This window comes from Harpia harpyja, chromosome 21 (assembly GCF_026419915.1).
Source record: "Harpia harpyja isolate bHarHar1 chromosome 21, bHarHar1 primary haplotype, whole genome shotgun sequence".
Taxonomy (NCBI): Eukaryota; Metazoa; Chordata; class Aves; order Accipitriformes; family Accipitridae; genus Harpia; species Harpia harpyja.
This window is the reverse complement of record NC_068960.1, coordinates 17,505,402-17,522,466: the sequence shown is the minus strand read 5'-3', so window position 1 is coordinate 17,522,466 and position 17,065 is coordinate 17,505,402. Positions and strand designations below refer to the sequence as shown.

At 40.3% G+C, this 17,065-nt stretch overlaps 1 protein-coding gene across 6 annotated transcripts in view; it reads left to right on the top strand.

The window, feature by feature from the left end:
• Positions 1-17,065, top strand: part of ADCY9 (adenylate cyclase 9) — a 99,524-nt gene that overhangs the window by 36,551 nt on the left and 45,908 nt on the right. For all 6 annotated transcript variants that reach the window (XR_008232864.1, XR_008232863.1, XR_008232862.1 and 3 more), the window contains one exon: positions 12,148-12,320. Coding sequence is in view for 3 of the 6 variants with exons in the window: in XM_052773088.1 (XP_052629048.1) it covers positions 12,148-12,320 (173 nt within the window). In the remaining 3 variants the exon portion in view is untranslated. The remainder of the gene's footprint in view (positions 1-12,147; positions 12,321-17,065) is intronic.

Sequence of the window (17,065 nt, the reverse complement as noted above, 5' to 3'; positions counted from 1 at the left end):
TCTGTAGTGAAGTTGGATAGCATAACCAGTGGTGTGCATTTCCTGAAGCCCTGCCATGCCTTCTCAAATAACTGCTTTTATTTTGTTACTGCTTTTTGTAATAGGAAGAGGTGACAAGTTACACATGTTGATAGCCAATACTGAGGAAAGGTTAAATGAGAAGGGTCATTCTTACCGGTATGCGATGGATATTTGGAAACCTATGAGTTAGTTTTCTTATATGTGGTCACAAAGATGCCCAAGATGATATATTTTCATTTTGACATAAGTCAAAATGTGGGTGCTTGCTGTGTTTTCAATATTATTTGGTCAGTTGCTTGGGGGAAAAAAAAACAACTTTGAAAACTGCTGATGACAGTATGATATCTGGTTTTTACTTTACCTTTTAAATGTCAGACTGTGAATTTTCAACAGTGACCAACCAAGAAAAGTTCCATGTGCAGAGCCCACCAGCTCGTAGTAGGTTTGCATGCGCTTCTTAATTGATTTAAGTTTACTTGCCTGCAAGTCCATAGAGAGCAGTGCAGTTGCACAGCTCTGCGCGGGGGCATAATTAGCCTGTAGGATTGCCCTGGCTTAAATAAAATGCTGATTTAGCATGTCAAATCCAGACTACCTGCATTATGCAAGAGGGAAAGAATTTGCCTGATTGTAGTCCTGTCAACACGAAGAGATTGCACCAGTATAACAAAATACACTTCTAAAGTCTTGTTTAAATTGGTGCGTGCTCTTGTCTGGATTCTATTAAAAAAATGTTAGTACGGAGAGCCACAATAGCTTACTCTGTTACCAAGGGCTGGAGCAGGCTCCAGTTGCATCAGAGTATTGTTTTTTATTGGAATCCTTTCGTGCATCCTGCATGCTTGCTATTCATCATTTCTAAAATATCAATCAAGAAGATAGGTGGCATCTTTTGGTCCCAAGTGAAATTTTCCTGGGTGGGATTTGTAATAAACTTCTAACCGCTTTCAATCTGGCCATGCCTTTTTAGTTTAAAATGAATAAATTCCCATTCCCAAGAGCCTAGAGCTGACAAAACTTTCACTTGGACCCTCTCTCTGTTCAACTCATTAAATTCTGCCTGTGTTTAGCAGAGGCTGGTATGGCCATCCGTAGTTCATGAGGTATGCCAGCCAGTATGTGGGCAGAAGAAAATTTAATATATAGGATGTCTTTCTGGAATGCTTGTGGCTTTGTATGCTTGTCCTGTCTAGAGGAGTGGAATTTTTCTTGAAAAATCCTCATCTGTCCATAGATCTCTGTTTTATAATGCTGCTGTTTAAATAGATTATTTGAAGTCCTTGCCTTGGAGATATCCCCTGTGCAGTTTTCTGATCGCTTATTTCCCTCCCACAGTAAAATGTAGTTTTAAGTTGGAAACACCTTTTTGTTTATAATAAAAGTTAAGTTTTGGAAGTATATGCTACATATCCCCAAGGGATGGTTGCACTCTTAGAGCGATCTAGAATGTCAGAACTTCCCACGTGTGCAAATTCACCAGGGAAACATTGACAGATGCCTGACTGAAAGCTGGGATTGAAGAGACTATACGGGAAGCTACTCCCAAAGGCTTCCTCCATCATCTTGCTGACTTCCATGCCATTATCATGGCCTGGCCACTTGTAGTAATTTAATGTAAGTACAGGGACGCACATAATGCAAGTGCGTTGCGGAGGAACTCCTGAGTCTCGATACGTGGTCCTGCATTTGTTAAAATGGAGGGCTAGGCAGAAGTTAAGGTTGATTATTGCCATAGCCATCTGTTTTTGAACTTTGAGGGACTTTCTTGTCAATTATGAAGGGGGAAAAAAACCCAAACCCTCATTTGCACCCCAAACAAGAAACTGGAAGAAAATGTCTCTCTTTAATGTCTTCAAAAGACTTGACAGCGTTGTGACCTTATCATTTTTCTCAAAGACCAAAGTCCCTAGTATGCCAAAACAGGCATGTTGTATGTCTAAAATGTATTTACATCTGCTTTACATCACTGCAACCATGCAAAGCAGGCTGTATGTCTCCATACCACGGCCCACAATTTATAGTGGGTGTAGTAGTGAGCAGGGTAGTGCTAGAGAGTGGCTTTACTGGGGCTGAGATTGCTCAGTTTTCATCCCTGCTGCAAGGCATCCCTTTTGCGCCTCTGCAGCTTCTTCAGCACTGGCACCTCATTCACAATCCAGCCAGTGAAGCAAATGTTGAATTTCTAAATGGGCTGTATTCATAGTTAGATTCAATTTCTAATTCATTATTCTTTAGATATATTTTCAGAAAAGGTGTTCTGTGGTAGGAATATTACAATTTTTGAAGAAGTTTGAACCCCCTGAAAAGGCTGTGCCCCTGTGTGCTTCGTTGACTCTTTGGCAGCTGCATTGTTCAAAAACTTCATTTTCTCTTATCAGTCTTATTCCTTCCCAGGTGTTAAAATTAACACAGAGGGCAAAGGGATAGTCAATACATGTGAAAAATAATGCCAGTAAGATAATAGCAGATGCTTTTTCACGCATGTAATTGCATCATGGAATTTGTTTTCACAAAGGCATTACAGAGACCAAGACTGCAGGAGAGTTTATGGAAGGATTGAGCAGTGCGAGTAAAAGCCAGACAGTATCTTTACCAGTTAATCCCAAATATCCTAGAGTTGGAATTAGGCCCTCTTTTTGCTTTAAATGTAGCAACATCATATATCTCTTGGGTTTTGTGAGGAACCGTAGGATAGAGGTATCTTTTATCTGCAACATGTTACTAAATTTGCTGGACTTCAAGCTTCCCTTGTGGAGCATGCTGTTTCCTCTGGCAAGACTGAAAAATCCCAGGCTTACCCTTTGACTCAAACCTACTTTTCATTCCTATTCAGGTGTCAAGCTGTGACCTGTATTGAGTAAAAAAATGAGTTCTAAACCCAGAGATTCATTCCAGAGAACAGGCTCACCTGCCATTCACTTTCAGGCCGTGGCTGGTGGCACACAGGCACTGGCAAAGCTGGTGGAGCAGAAAGTAAATAAGGGCAGTTGTAAACCCCAGGAGAGGGATCAGTCTTGCTCGTAAGCCTGTCTTTCATTTTGCCAGTAGAGTTTAAAAATACATGTGTAAATATATTCCTGAGCCAACAGTGGTAGCTAGACCTTTGTGTTTGAGCTGCATGTCCTGGATTCGCTTAGGCCTTTTTCTCTCCCGTGTTTTTTGTTTGGGTTGGTTTTTTTTATGCCACACAGGTGAGAAGATGATTAAAGAGACTGAAGGAGGATAAACCAGCAGCCTGCAACTTCATTCCTGCAGTTTAGCTATAAATGTAGATTGTAGGTTTAGGTACAGGGTTCCCCACTTAAAACTGGCAGATGTTGAATACCAAAATTACACATGTGTTGTTGATCAGCGTTTTCCAAACCCACTGTTGTCTGTTAGATGATCACAAATAAGCATTTTGCTAAACAAAAGAGGCATAAGAAAAACAGTGGTTTTCTATAATACAGAAGATGCCTCTGGTTTCTCTGGCTTTTTGCAGTTGTTCTTTGGAGATTATGAAGATAGGTTTGGGGGATTGTTTTTTGGAGTTTCTTTTGTGTTTCCAGTCTATAAAGTTCTGTTTCTTATTATCATTGTTTCTGCTTTCCAGAGACCTAAGATAACAAGTTGGCTCATAAATTCCCTTTCTAATTTTAGCCACAGGAAATGTTGCTCCATACATTGAAAGTGTTTTTCCAGGTAGGCTGGTTTGTTAGAATCCAGGCATTTTGGGTTACGTGCTTTTGTTTGGACTGAGCTGGAAGAGGTTTGTACAGGTTAGAGGGTGGGACTTGCTTCATCGGAAATGCAGCTTTGCAGGTTGGAGAAAATTACTCTTATTTTTTGTAAAGTCATCCAATGTCGTCTTGTACAGTCCTGCAGTGTGAGTGACAGAAAATGCCTATTGATATAAAAGACAGTGATGTGCTTTTGGTTTTCAGCTATATTGCTGAAATATCTGGAGATAAAAATCTGAAATTCAGGACTACAGCAGGACAATTCTTAAGAGTATTTTTAGGGCTAAAAAAAAAAAACAAACCCTCATGAAATTTTTTTTATATCATTCTACATGGCCATTTACTGGACCGGTAGGATGTGTTATATCTGGCTTTCCTGGCACTTCCTCCACTATTTTTCAAGAAGGATGGATATCATAATGTGGGGGGGTTTAGATTGTACTTAATAACATTGAAGTGTTCATTAAACCGCTGTGGTGTGTAATGTTGCACATAAACCATACATCACACAGAAGCAGTAGAAATTTGCAAGCATTTTATATAGGGGTTATAAGAATTAACATAAAAGTCTTCCTTAATTGTGCATGAAGAAGTCTGCTGGCTTTGGCTCTGCAGGGACCAGATTGCTTTCAGGCAAGAGGACAAGAGGAAGGGACTGTGCAGTGCAGGACTCCTCTGCCTGTGGTCTGCTGCAAGAAGCAAGTCTGTGACTGTCAGACCTCGCAGCACTAACCTCTCCTGCTGGATTTGAGAGATCAGGTCGTGTGCTGAGGGAGAGGTGCGGTCTGTCAGGCTACCTTTAGTACCTGGAGGAAGGAAGGCAAGAGAGATGCTGTGTCTGAAAGAGAAGTAATCCTCAGTGATGCTGGGGATGTTGTCTAAAAGAATAAAGTAAATGCGCGTTTGCTGTATGGTTATGGAAAACATGTTCTACTCCTCTCTGAAAATCCTGTTTAGTTTATCTGGGAAGGTGGTGAAAAAGGTGAAGGTCTAGAAAAAGTAAAAATGAGGGAACTGTGAGTTTGTAGTCAGAAGCAAGCAAAAGCAGTGCCCCATGGGTATGTGTGGGGTGGGAGCTATTACAGTCTTGCAACTGGATTAAAGATTAAACGTAAAGACAAAATACCAAGTTAAGTACTCCTTCCTTTCTCTCTGATCTTTCCTGAGGACTGAGGGAGAACAGCACTTTTTTTAGATGCTGTGTCTAGTGTTTTTTATCCGCAGCTGCTGGTAGTTCCTTCAGGAAATCAGATAAATTCTGTTTGGCACAGCCCATTGGGCACAGCTGGCAGGCTGGGTTAGGCAATTGTTTCCACTCTTGGAGCATCTTGTAAACTTGCTGGAAAAGCCGTTCCTCTTGCAGTTAAAGATCAGGCTAATAACTCTGCATCCTGGGCATGATGCCTTGGAGGGAGCCTGTAAAGTTCTGCTGTGGAAGCTCTGCACTCTCCTCCGTTCAGTGCAGGCAAGCAGATGTTTGAGTGTCTGCCCATGCCTCTTTGGGGAGGAAGGTGCTGTGAACACTTGTCCTGTAAGTGGCCTCTTAGTGGGGCCTTTGGTGCTGCACAGTCCCACGAGTTCTGGGCTGCTTCAGAGGTTCAAGCAGAAAATGACAACTTTTTTTTGTTATTATTTTTTCCCAGTTGCTGACATGCTTGACTGCAATTTTCTCTCCATGCAATCTAATTACAATGCAGTCACTTCCTTGAAATTAAAAATGTACCTATAGGCCTTTACGTGCCTGTATTTCTGAAAGCCAAAAGCCTAAAGTTGAGCTTCAAAGTCAGATTGGCTTCATCGAGTTATGATGTAGAATAAGTACTTGAGCATAGCATTTCCACTGTCACAACTATGACAGTTCAATTGACTGAAACATGTTTTGCAGGAATATTGCAACCCCTTTGATTATCCAGTTTGTATTTACCAGATGCTATTGCCCAGGTAAGGACGTTCCTCTGAGCTTTTGCTTCTCTCTTCATTTCTGCATACATGAGTACTTTAATCATTAAATTATTAGAAGCTTCAAGGGGGAAGACTTTGTGAAGTTATTTCTTAAGTGTAACAATCTTTTGACAAATAAAGGTTGCAGAATAGGGGGGGGAAATTATTATATAAGTAATGACCCCTATTTACATTTAAAGTTGCACATTTCTTGGCACTACATTCAGCTTGGTTACTGGGTTCCTCTTTGAAGATGCCTCGGTTGATCTGACTTATGTTAGCTATGGAGTCTATCTAGGAAAAAGATTTTAAATTTCTGATTCATCCGTTTTCAGATTTGTTCTCTAGTGAAATACAAAGTGAAAGTTTCTGTCCTTCAGCTTCTAATGTTTATGTATTTTGAGCAGCATTTTGTGTTCTAGTTGTATATTGTGGGCAGTCAGTCCTTTGAGTAGTTGCGCGTATTCCCAGTTCATGTCAGTATTGCTGTGCAGCACCCTCAGGCTCCTGGGGGTCAGTGGCCTTGCTTAGCTTTTGCTGCTTCTGAGGTTTCTTGTTGTGGTCTAAACTATGAGTTCCCAGTTCAATAGATGAGAATGTAGTGCTGGGGGTGGGGGGAGGAATAGGCTTGCATAAACTCTGTGCAAGAGTGGGTCTAATAAAGTGAGAAAACAGTCCCCATAAATATTAGATTTGGCAACTATTGAATTTTAAGAATGAGGGAGAGTATTTGCTACTGAAAATCATCTTTAGATTCAGCAACAATTTGGACCCAAAGGATACTAAAGCTCCTGGAATGATGGTATTATACACTGTATTATTTCTTGCATAAACATTAGGCTAGGTTGGTACCTGAAAAATTATTTAAGCTTCGACAAGGAAAAAAAACCCCCAACATGGAAAAGTTAGAGAGATGCTAAAAAGAAACTGCAAATAGAAGAAGTAAATACATTTCTGCTCTCTCTCTCTCTCTTTTTTTTTTAAATTGTTATTTGCCTGTCATGTTACATTCCAGAAATTGCAGTTAATAATTTATTTTACAGAGCAAGTCAGAGTCTAATGAAATTGTATAGCAGCATATTTTATTGTATGAGGAAACCTAACTGTAGGTCTCTGTTTCCTTTCCCGGGAGTGATGGTGGCTGAATACCAGTATTTTCACTTCCAGATTTTTGGCAAAGTGCAAAGATGATGTCTTTAAAAGGCGTGGAGAAAACTTTTTATTGTGTTTCTAAAAAGAGAAAGTAAGAGCTGATTGATTGCAGAGAAGCATAACCCAAAAGTGAGCTCCCATCCATCAGTTCTGAAAGAAGGGAGCTAAAGCCAGTCCTGAACTGCAAAGCTTTTTTTATGACCTTGCTATACCACTACTAGTTAATCGTATCAGGGTTATATAAAATGAGATATTAAATTATTGAAAGATAATAACTGACGTTCACCATGGTAGACTGCAGCAGGTGATTAAAATTGCTTTCTAGCTAGAAAGTAATTCTTGCCCTCATGTGGGAGTGACAGTCACTGTGGTTCCCATGATGAAACAGTTTTCATGCAAATTCTAATTTTGTGGGGTAAGATACTGCAAAAGTAGAGGGTTGTGAAAATAGAACTCAATTAGTTCAATTAGTTTTGTAAATTTATACTTAATTATTTGGAAAGAGATGATTAAATGATTAAAGTATGTAGACTTTAAGGGAAATGGTGGAAAGAAAAAGTGAAGGAGAAGCATTAATATAAAGCTGTTTGGTAAAAGGGGGCATAATCAATACAGTTTGGATTTTATTACATCAATATAAGGAATATTACTAATCTTACAGAACAGAGGGCTGTATACTGGGAAGCAGTTATGCTGAAAAGGAAGGTCACCTGTTAGTTAAATGCTGTTTCCCCGTACTGCAACTAAAAAGGTGAAGTGATTCATGGAAGGAGGAACAGGAATGCATAATAACAGTGGGATTATATTTTTATTAAATGAATCAGTAAGACCATGACTGATACATTGCCATCGTTTTTTGGTGTCTCTTAGAATCAGTGCTGAAAAGGGTTTCAAAAGCATTTGAAGTTCTTTAGAGATGTGAGAAGTATGACACATTCAGTTTGCCAGAGAGAAAGTAATTTTCCTGTCTGCTATCAATGGAGGGCTAAAAAGTTTCAATTCCGTACAGGTGAAGCATCAAAAACTGAAAATTGAATCTTATAATTGCTTATCAGTATTTGTGTTAATCCCTCATCTCTTGAGAGCTCCTGTAGGAGAAGACATCCCATCTTTAAAAGATGCATGGAGGGATGCCCTCTACTTATGTAAAAATTGGATTAGATTGGCATAACAGCAACTTCTGTCCAGAAGTCATGAGGACAAATGAGCTGAAAGGAAGGAAATAAATGACTTAATTAAGTACTTGAAGAACCAGAATATCTTTTCTCTCCCTTTCCCAGTTCCTTCCCAGCAAGTGACTTTCCACTAATTGCCTGAGATGGTTTTTCTCTGCAAACACAGCCACAGTTGAGGATGGCAGAGTTGCTCCAGCCTGACCCATCTCGGTATAACCCAGCGGCTGGGAGGGGGCTGGCAGGGAGGCAGCGCTTGGGCAGGGACCCACTGCCTCTGCCTGTCCCTGCCTGTGCCTGTGTTACTGAACTTTCCATTTGCTCTGCAACGACCGGGTTTTCTCACGCTACCAAAACCAGGTTGAAGGCAGGGATGTTTATACACAGCCTTATTTATACTTTTGTTTATTTTTGTGCATACAGAAAATAATTTGTGTGTGAGTGCATGCGTATGATTTTTTTTAAATTGTTATTAGGAGTATTTTTTAGTGTTTGGGATAGTTTTCTGTTTTTGTAGGTTCAGAGAAAGAGAAATGCCACTGATAAAAAGAAAAGCTAACTGAAGAAAGGAGCCAAGTACAGAAATTTCCTAATCCTTCTAAAATTCAGCACTAGTAGGACTAATAAACCCACTGTCGTTCTGTGGAGATCTGTTAACTATTTTGTCAAAAATGCCCTTTGCAAACACTGCCATGTAAATATTCAAAATGGTTGAATTCAAGAAATGAGTGTTTTGGCTCAGCGTGCGGGAGCTGTTACTCTTTATAATGCTTACAGACTTTCAGAACTTGAAGACAAGTGAAGGAAATGGCTTGTGTTTCTCAAAGATAAACAATGTAGCTCATTGTTTTTCCCCAGAGCAGAAAATACTATATATGTTAAATTGGTACGTTGCGGGGTGCGTTGTTGTAGCCAGTTCCCTGTCTTTGCTTCCAAGAGCCATCTCTGGAAAAAGCAGAAATGCGCTGCAGGGTAAAGCCTGCCAGAATACAGATTTGCTATCAGGCAGTCTGAGGTTGCGTTATTTTTCAGCATTTATTTTGAATAAATTTGGGGGAAGGAAGTGAGTATAAGATTGAGAATGGCAGGAGGGGAAGAAAGGGTGAGCTTTGCCTTTATAAATAGCAGTATAAGCATCTTGTTGCACTTTCTTTATCGCCATGTCTTGAGTTACATCGTTGCGCAGCAACACACGCCAAAAATTGCGCTGTTTGCCTGTTTTCACATAAAATAGCAGCTCCTCCATTGTTGGCTTATTCATTTAATATTGTTGCGTTACCTAATTGATTTAAACATGCTGCATGGTGGTGTGAATGTTTTTCACTCCGTACACTGTTTGTATGGAAAATGACAGCATTGATTGTACTAATTCACTGGAGATGTAGAAGGAGGAAGAATACTGTTCTTGTATAAGACATTTTAGTTACATCGATACATGAATTAATGAATCCTTTTTTTTATACTGAAATATTTCAGACCGAATGTAGGAGTTGCTTTGTGAAGTGTCACAGAGTTGCAAGGAATACTAAAGCAAATTAAATCCTTCTTATGATAGGAAAATTTGATAACAAACAAAGTATTAGGTAGGCAATGTTAGTAAAGTTCTGTAAAGATGAAAGACTTTTACACCTCCTAATTTTCCAAAACTTTCCAAAAATAAGCTTTTTTCCTTCTCTGCTCTACTGAGACCCTGACCTTGCATTCAGCACCAGGAGTAGCCCTGCTGACTTCTTACTAAAAATATGCTGTGATTCTGCAGGATATTGGCTTTTCTTTGTCCAATTTCAAATTACCCATTTTGAGTAACACTTCTTGTTCAGTGGATGTGGCAGGGCTGGGGAGCATGAGGAGGTAATAAAGAGATTTTTATAGTTCTTGGTGCCAACGACCAGCCATTTTAGCCAACTTCAAACCCTGCAGCTAAAGCCTGTGGGACAAAGTAGGTGCGAGTGGCTGTCGATGCAAAATGTGACGATAGCAGCTGTGGCTTGGTGGGTTTGCCATGGATGGGAAGGACAAGGGGTGGAGCAGGGTCGAGGAGCCACAGCCTGCTGCAGTTTCAGGTTGGGGCAGGGGTGGATTCTGCTTTCCCAAGCACGTTTTCAATTACTGGTGTACCGTAGCCTTTTCCCTTTTTCCTCAGTGTGGAGCTCAAACTGGAGATAATTTTACTGTATGCAACAGATTGACAAAATAATTATGCTGTGCAGCACGGTAAGATATAAAAAGTGTCTTTTCAAAAATACAAAAAACCAAAGGAAATATGTTTGTTTAGAAAAAAAGAGAGGAATAATAGGAGTGGTAAATAATCCTGTTGCTTTAAGGTAGGTTTTAAAAATGGGAGTAGTAAGCTTAATGCTCTAGCTTTTACCACAGTAAACATAAAATTGTAAGCTGATTGTGGTGAATTCCTTAAATGACAGCCCCCATCAATATAAGTTTTAGAGACAGCCCTACATCTGGAAGCCAGCAGCAGCTAAGGATTTTATGAAGCGGCACTGCCAAATAAAATCCGAGCACTACCATAAATGATATAAAAATAAAGATTGGCTGTAGTGTAACATCTCAAATACACGAGCGAGTGCTCTGGAGTTTGGAGCACTATGTGAGAGCACTGTAGCTTTCCCAGCAGCTTTTCAGCTGAGGTTGAGATGGTCGATACGGATATGGGTTTCTGTGTTGGTTGTAGAAGTGTTCAGGAGCTTAACTTACTAGTGGAATAAACAGAGAAACTGCAAAGTTGCTATTAGTATGTCTAACTTATTTTTATTGGAAGGGTTACAGACAAAGTACTGTCTGTGTTACATATTACTGACAAAAAAAGGTTTATAGAATATGATTTTCTGTTTGTAAAGAAGGTTATGAGAGAATGACCTTATCATAAGGAACAGAAACCTGCCCTCTTCCAAGGGCTACAACTTGACATATTTATTTCCAGCTTTCATCCTATGGATGGAGGCAGTTGAGTGCAGTTGATGGCTGTGACAGTCGTGTCTGGCTGCAATTGAGTGACAAGTATCAGAAAAAGGGAGGGAAGTCATACACAGCTGACCCAAATTGAAAACCAGCAGCTGTCCCATGAGTCTTGGGCAGCAAGAGGTTGGCTGCAGAATCACATGGGACAACAGTCTCTGGTACCACAAAATAATGAGTGCTTTCCAGTTCTGCAAGCTGATGACCTCCACGCTTTTTGGAGCACATTAGTACCCGCCCTTGCTGAGTGGGAGATTTCCCATACAGTGGCAATAAAATTAACTCGTTTGAATTCAGAAAGCAATGTGATTAGTAGCTCCTTCTTAGTCTTTATGCCTAGAAATAGCCCAGAACATCGTAATGCAAAGTTTCAAGGAAGTAAAATAAGCCATATTCTAAACAAAATTCAAATCTTTTATTTTTTGAACAGGTTTTTGATACAGCTCAGCTTGATACAACATGGTATTTACCAGCCTGGCCTTTAATATTGGATCTGCTTTCCAATTATGCTTCAATTCATACAACAGTTGCAGAGGGCGTGTGTGGGCGTACTTGCGAGAGAGAGAGAGATTGATTTTGTTCTTTAAAAATGTGAAGTTTGCACTAACTATGAAAACCCATCAGAATTTCCAGCACTTAAACGCCATTTCCTTTCTCAGTGTGCTACCAGCATTAAGCAAACTTCACGACATCTCTCTACAAATGGAGAGTGGAAGTGGAGGAACACATGCTGGTTTTTCAGAAGCAGAATATTAACACAGATATTACTGAAAAACAGGCTGCAAATCCTTTCCAGAAGTAAAGAGTTAATGTGAGAGCTCAAATTACAACTTGGAAGTGAATACATAAGGTCTTGGGTCTATTTTTCAGAAGTACATGAGTGAAAATTGAATAAAGAAAGTACATGTCAGTCCTGGCTGTTGCTGTGTGTTGGAGTAGTTTCTTGTGTTTGGGACAGCAGATGTTGGGCAATCCTAATTGCCACCACTTCACACAGAGCATCTTTATATTCCTGGTGGCTGTTGCCAGCCACTGTCTCTTTTTGTGTGCTGTATTCCCGAGCCTTGATAGTGCTGTGGTAGTTACTGTATTTCATATCTGAGAAGTCCAAAGGAGTGTTATTTTTGTCTTTCTGCGGTTCTGACTGTTCATTTTTTTTATTCCTGTAGGTTTGAAGACCTATCTGATCTCTGGTCAGAAGGTGAAGGAGCCCCACTGTAGCTGTTCACAAGCATTGCTTCCTGGCTTGGAGTCCGGAGATGGAGCCAGGATACAGGGAGCATCGTCAGCTGAGAACGCCAGTGACTTGACAAAGACTCTCAAACATGTGGAAAAACCTAAGGTGAGTTCTTGTTTCAAAGTCAAGCAGCATAGATCTCAAACTGTGCAAACCAGGGAGAGATGTGTGGATGGGGAAACCTTACAGGTTTGTTTATGCACTGCTTTATATATTTGTGTATATATGTATGTATACATGCGTGTGTATATATATACATATAATGACAAAATGTAGTTTTAGGGATGAAAAATTTACAAAGTAAAATGCTTCGCCAGTTGACAAGCAATCCCTAAAGTAAGGTGAACACTTTTTAATGGTGGTTTCAAATAAATATATTTTTTTATATGTTTCAAGACTGAGAGGTCAGTGCTGTTTTTTCAATTGTCTTGATTTTAGGGGGAGAATAAAGAATATGCCTTATGCAGATACTGTAACTTCTATGTTTTTCTGCATTTGCTGCAGCCTCCTGCCGTTCCTCTATCATGCAGGTCACATACCTGTGAACCTTTTCGTATGAGTATATAACAGACATCCCTGCAGAAAGATAATGGGATTTTTTGTGTGGTGGGAAAAAATGCTCCAATAGGCTATGAGATTGTGTTTTATCTGCTTGCTCTAGAAACCCATATCTAGAACTGAGGGCAATGATTTGTATGGATTCAGCTTAGAGAAAGGATGACATTTTGTTATGTTCACACCTCTCACAAGATCTCCTGACAAGGAAATCTGTGAAACAATGTGTATTGCTTTGAAGCTTTGCTGTTACTCTCCATCTTCCAGCTCGGAACAGATTTCCCAAACAACAGATGTCTATTCTCTATTTTAATTTGTGCTGAGTTCCTTGTCCTGGGTTGCCTGAGCTGGGCACAAATGTCAGAGCCACGGGTGGTCATCTGCAGGTCACTGTCCTTAGATTTCAGTGTGCTTATTCCTGAGAGGATCTCTTCAACACAGGTTTGAGATTGAGCCGACAGCATTGATGGAGGGGTGACTTTCATGCTACTCCCTTTTTGCTGCTTGTATGTTTGTCGTCTGGATTAGGAGAGCATAAGCAGGGCACCTTTACCCTGCCTCTGTGCCTGGTTTTAAGTTTTGGAGTAAAAACACTGGATTGCAAGTGAGATCAGCTGGAAGGCTGGCCCAAGGATATGGTCCAAAGTTAAGTGAGCTCCTTAGAGAGTAAGCCAGGACTGTTTAACTACAGAAGGTAGCTGTAGCCATCTTTATCCCTCCCCAAAATATGCACTGTGCATGGTTCGACTGCATTCAAGTTGCTGGTGATACTTTCCTATTTCTTCTCCCGCGTAAAAGAATATATTTGGCATCCCTCAGGCACCAGCTTTCCAGCTTGCTCTTGTCTTTCAATGAAGGTACTAGCAAATAAGGCAGGAAAATAAATCTCAGAGCAATCACTGGGTATCTGTACAAATAAGTCTGTCTGTGCTGCCCAGCGTGTGGCCATGCAGAGGTACAGATGTGACAGTAAGGGGTAGAAACTCCTTTCTTTCAAGTAGCGAAGGAAGAAGAACGTATCAAGTGGAGAAGTATTACTGAGCTGCCTGTCCGTGGAGCACAGGGGGAGAGGAGGGATTAAACAAAGCAGTAAAACTAAGGGTGCTGTGCTGAGAGAAAGCAAGGGTGTCTTGTTAATGTCAGACAGCAAAGTAAGCTGTAACTGGAGGACTGTGAAACTACAGCAAACTGACCTAGCTGCAGCTAGGATTTGATAAAATTTGTTATGTGTTAACTTGTGGTGGTACTCATTAAAATGATCCAAGTCCAAAATGAAATCTGTTGTTAAGGATCAGCTATGGTATTAGCTATTTCTAAAACATGGGGTGACTTACTCTGCAGAAGGGTGGATACAGATGCACCACTATTCCTAAACAGCTAGTATGCAATGTGGAGGGATGCTGCTGGCCCACGATGTTTTGTTTACTGCCTAGTCCCCGATTTTCTGCTCTGGGACCATCTTGGCTGGGTGTTAATTTCTGTTTAAATGCTGAATGATGGTCTGCACAGTGCAAAAGTACAAATGTGGTTATCCAAATAAGTGAAGGGGAAGCTAAAAGAAGCTGCTTCAGAAGACCATCTAGGACAAGTGCCAGCTCAGTTTCAGCCTTCTTGGATACCCTGTCTACCATTGTGCTAAAGGCAGTGCATCGAGTTTATGCTTACAGGTACTTGGTTTTATTCATCACCACAAGCACTGCAGGTCTGGCCAGTGATTTCCTAAGCAGCCTCACAAGTCTTTAAAAATAGTGTGCCTGTCTTGCCCAAAATACACTGATGCTGGAGTGAATTTTGAATGACCCCAAACTCAGCTTTCCCTGTGGTCTGATAAACATCCATCTAATGCCTGCCACAAGCCGCGTCAGAATGCGTATAGCATAGTGATGAAGCAATCGTGTGAATGCTGAGGACTTCCTTAAAAACATGTTCTGCGACTGTAGTTGCAGCATAGCAGTGCAAAGCGTACTTGCCTCTCACAGCATGTCTAGGTACAGGTATTCCAGACTCCACAGCACGCTTTTGAGTATAGATGCACACCAGCATTCTCTGTGCTGGGTAGTCTGTTATTGGAGTGATTGTGGGCTGAGAAGGCTGGGTCAAGCTTTCAAGGAATGTTTAATTTGCCATCCATGCTAGAGTATGTCTCACAGTGTTAAAAAAAGAAATAAATATATAAGAACAACCGTGCAATTTAATCACAGATCATGCACAATTTTTGAAAAGGAGTGGGTTTCTTTTTTACAGTGGCTTGGTTTTTTTGTTTTTTTGTTTTTGTTTTTGTTTTTTTTTAAAGCCTGCAGCTTGCTGGTAGGGTCTGGAGATAATAATTCGCAAAAGAATCATGACTTACGTGCCAAATGTTTTAAATACAAAGCTGTAAACAGTGTCAGTGTAGGAGGAGATGACTCCAGCTCTGCAGAAGAGACTAAGTAGGAAGGGCAAAATTACAGGCAAGTCGAAATATTTTTGTTTTAAAGGGAATAAGTGGCCATATTGGATGCAAAGGGTGACTTTCACATTTTGGGCTTGAATGGATGTTCTAGCAGACAAGATCTGTTAAGGAAAGTCAGGAATGAGAATGCAACAGTAATTGATCCATGAAAGGAATTGTATTTCTTCCTCTCCTTCAGTGCATCTGTAGTTCATTTAATTGCAAACCTTGTTGCAGTATAGATATCAATAAAATGTGTGTACATAATTAAAATGTTGAAGATAGAGGCTAAAAACTATAAGTAAATCTATAATAGCAGCTGATTTTTTTGAATGAAAACACTGTAACCTGCTTAAGCAGTTTTGGTATCAGTATATTTTCCCTATCATATTTTATAAAATCCCTGACTTGACAGGGAATCATAAGCTGTCATAAAAAATGTTTTAATCATCTCTTTAGTGTGAAAACAGAAAGTACTTTTGCTTGTCTTGGTGTTTGCTGAAAGTGCATTAATGTATTATTCATAGTGATGAGGTCACATGCACTGAGCTTGTGTGAATGTCTGCAACAGAGAATGAAGTTAATGATGTTGACTTGAATGCATGGGGTAAGTCAGATGGACTTCTGCCTCTTCTCAAAAGGTCGGGCTTCTTTTCTGATATTTTTGTCTTCTGGTTTAATGCCAGGAGGTCAGTGTTCGAGGTGGCTTGCTGATTTATTAGCAAGATCAGACAGGGAGTATTTTCTTTATTTTTTGTTAGAGGTATTTGGGTTTTATTACCATTAAATGACTTTTGCCATGGATAAATCTACTAACTAATGCTCTAGAAGCATAGAAGGCTCGTTAGCCCATTGTCATATTCATTTTTAAAGCTGTCTGATACTGCCTTCCACAAAGTAGCCAGGGCATTTGTGATATTTAGTCCTAGATTATTTTTAAACAAAACTATTTGAGAATCAACTTCATAGTTTCTTTATGTGTGCTGGTATTTGTTCAGACTATACAGGTTCAGAACTGGATGTAACTTGCATATCTGATGCCAGATTAGGAAACTCATAGTAATTTCAGTGACCCAACCCAGCCTGTGCCCCTGAGAAACAGCAGATATGATGGTCTGGTGGCTGCTAAGAAGGCTCAGAGTCTTCATGAAAGCCTTTGAAAGGCATTGTTGAGTGATTAGGTGGATCAGCAGTCACTGGAAGAGTGGGCTGGGAGAAATGCTACGCTGTAACAACCTGAAAATCAAACATGCCACATTATTCAACTTCAGGTGTGACACCAGAGACGGAAAAGGGGCTTTGGGTGAAAAGTCAGTTCTGAAAAGGCTTACATGCTGGTCTTTGAAATTGGGAGTGAACCTGAAGGCAGAAGTTGTTGTGGTTTTGGGCCAGAAGAATGATAGACTACAGAGGCTTGAACGAGTCCCTCCTGAGTCCAAAATAAACAGATAAAATGGACATGGGGTGTTGAGTTTGGGACAAAAGGCTCAAGTTGCTTGTTGGAAAATTTATCAAGATGCTTAGTGGATCACCTACCACCATTAGTATATAGTGTGCCAAATTTAGTATGCCATTCCCTGTGACCGGTGTCTCTGTACCCATTAATAGACTTCTGGCAAGCCTGGTAACAGTAAACCATCTCTGGAGTAAAGGAATTGCCGATAGGGATCAGACAGGGTCCCTCTGATGCAGGGTCCTGCCTGTACGTTGCCAGGACTGGAGAAAAGGATGAAGAACTTGCAAGATACAGATGTGGGATTAATTCCCCTTAAGAAGATCACATTTTAACTCTAAGGGGTTAGGTTGTTTGAAAAGCTGAAGTGCGACATTTTAGGTTGCTTCCAAAATGCATAACCTGCAACTA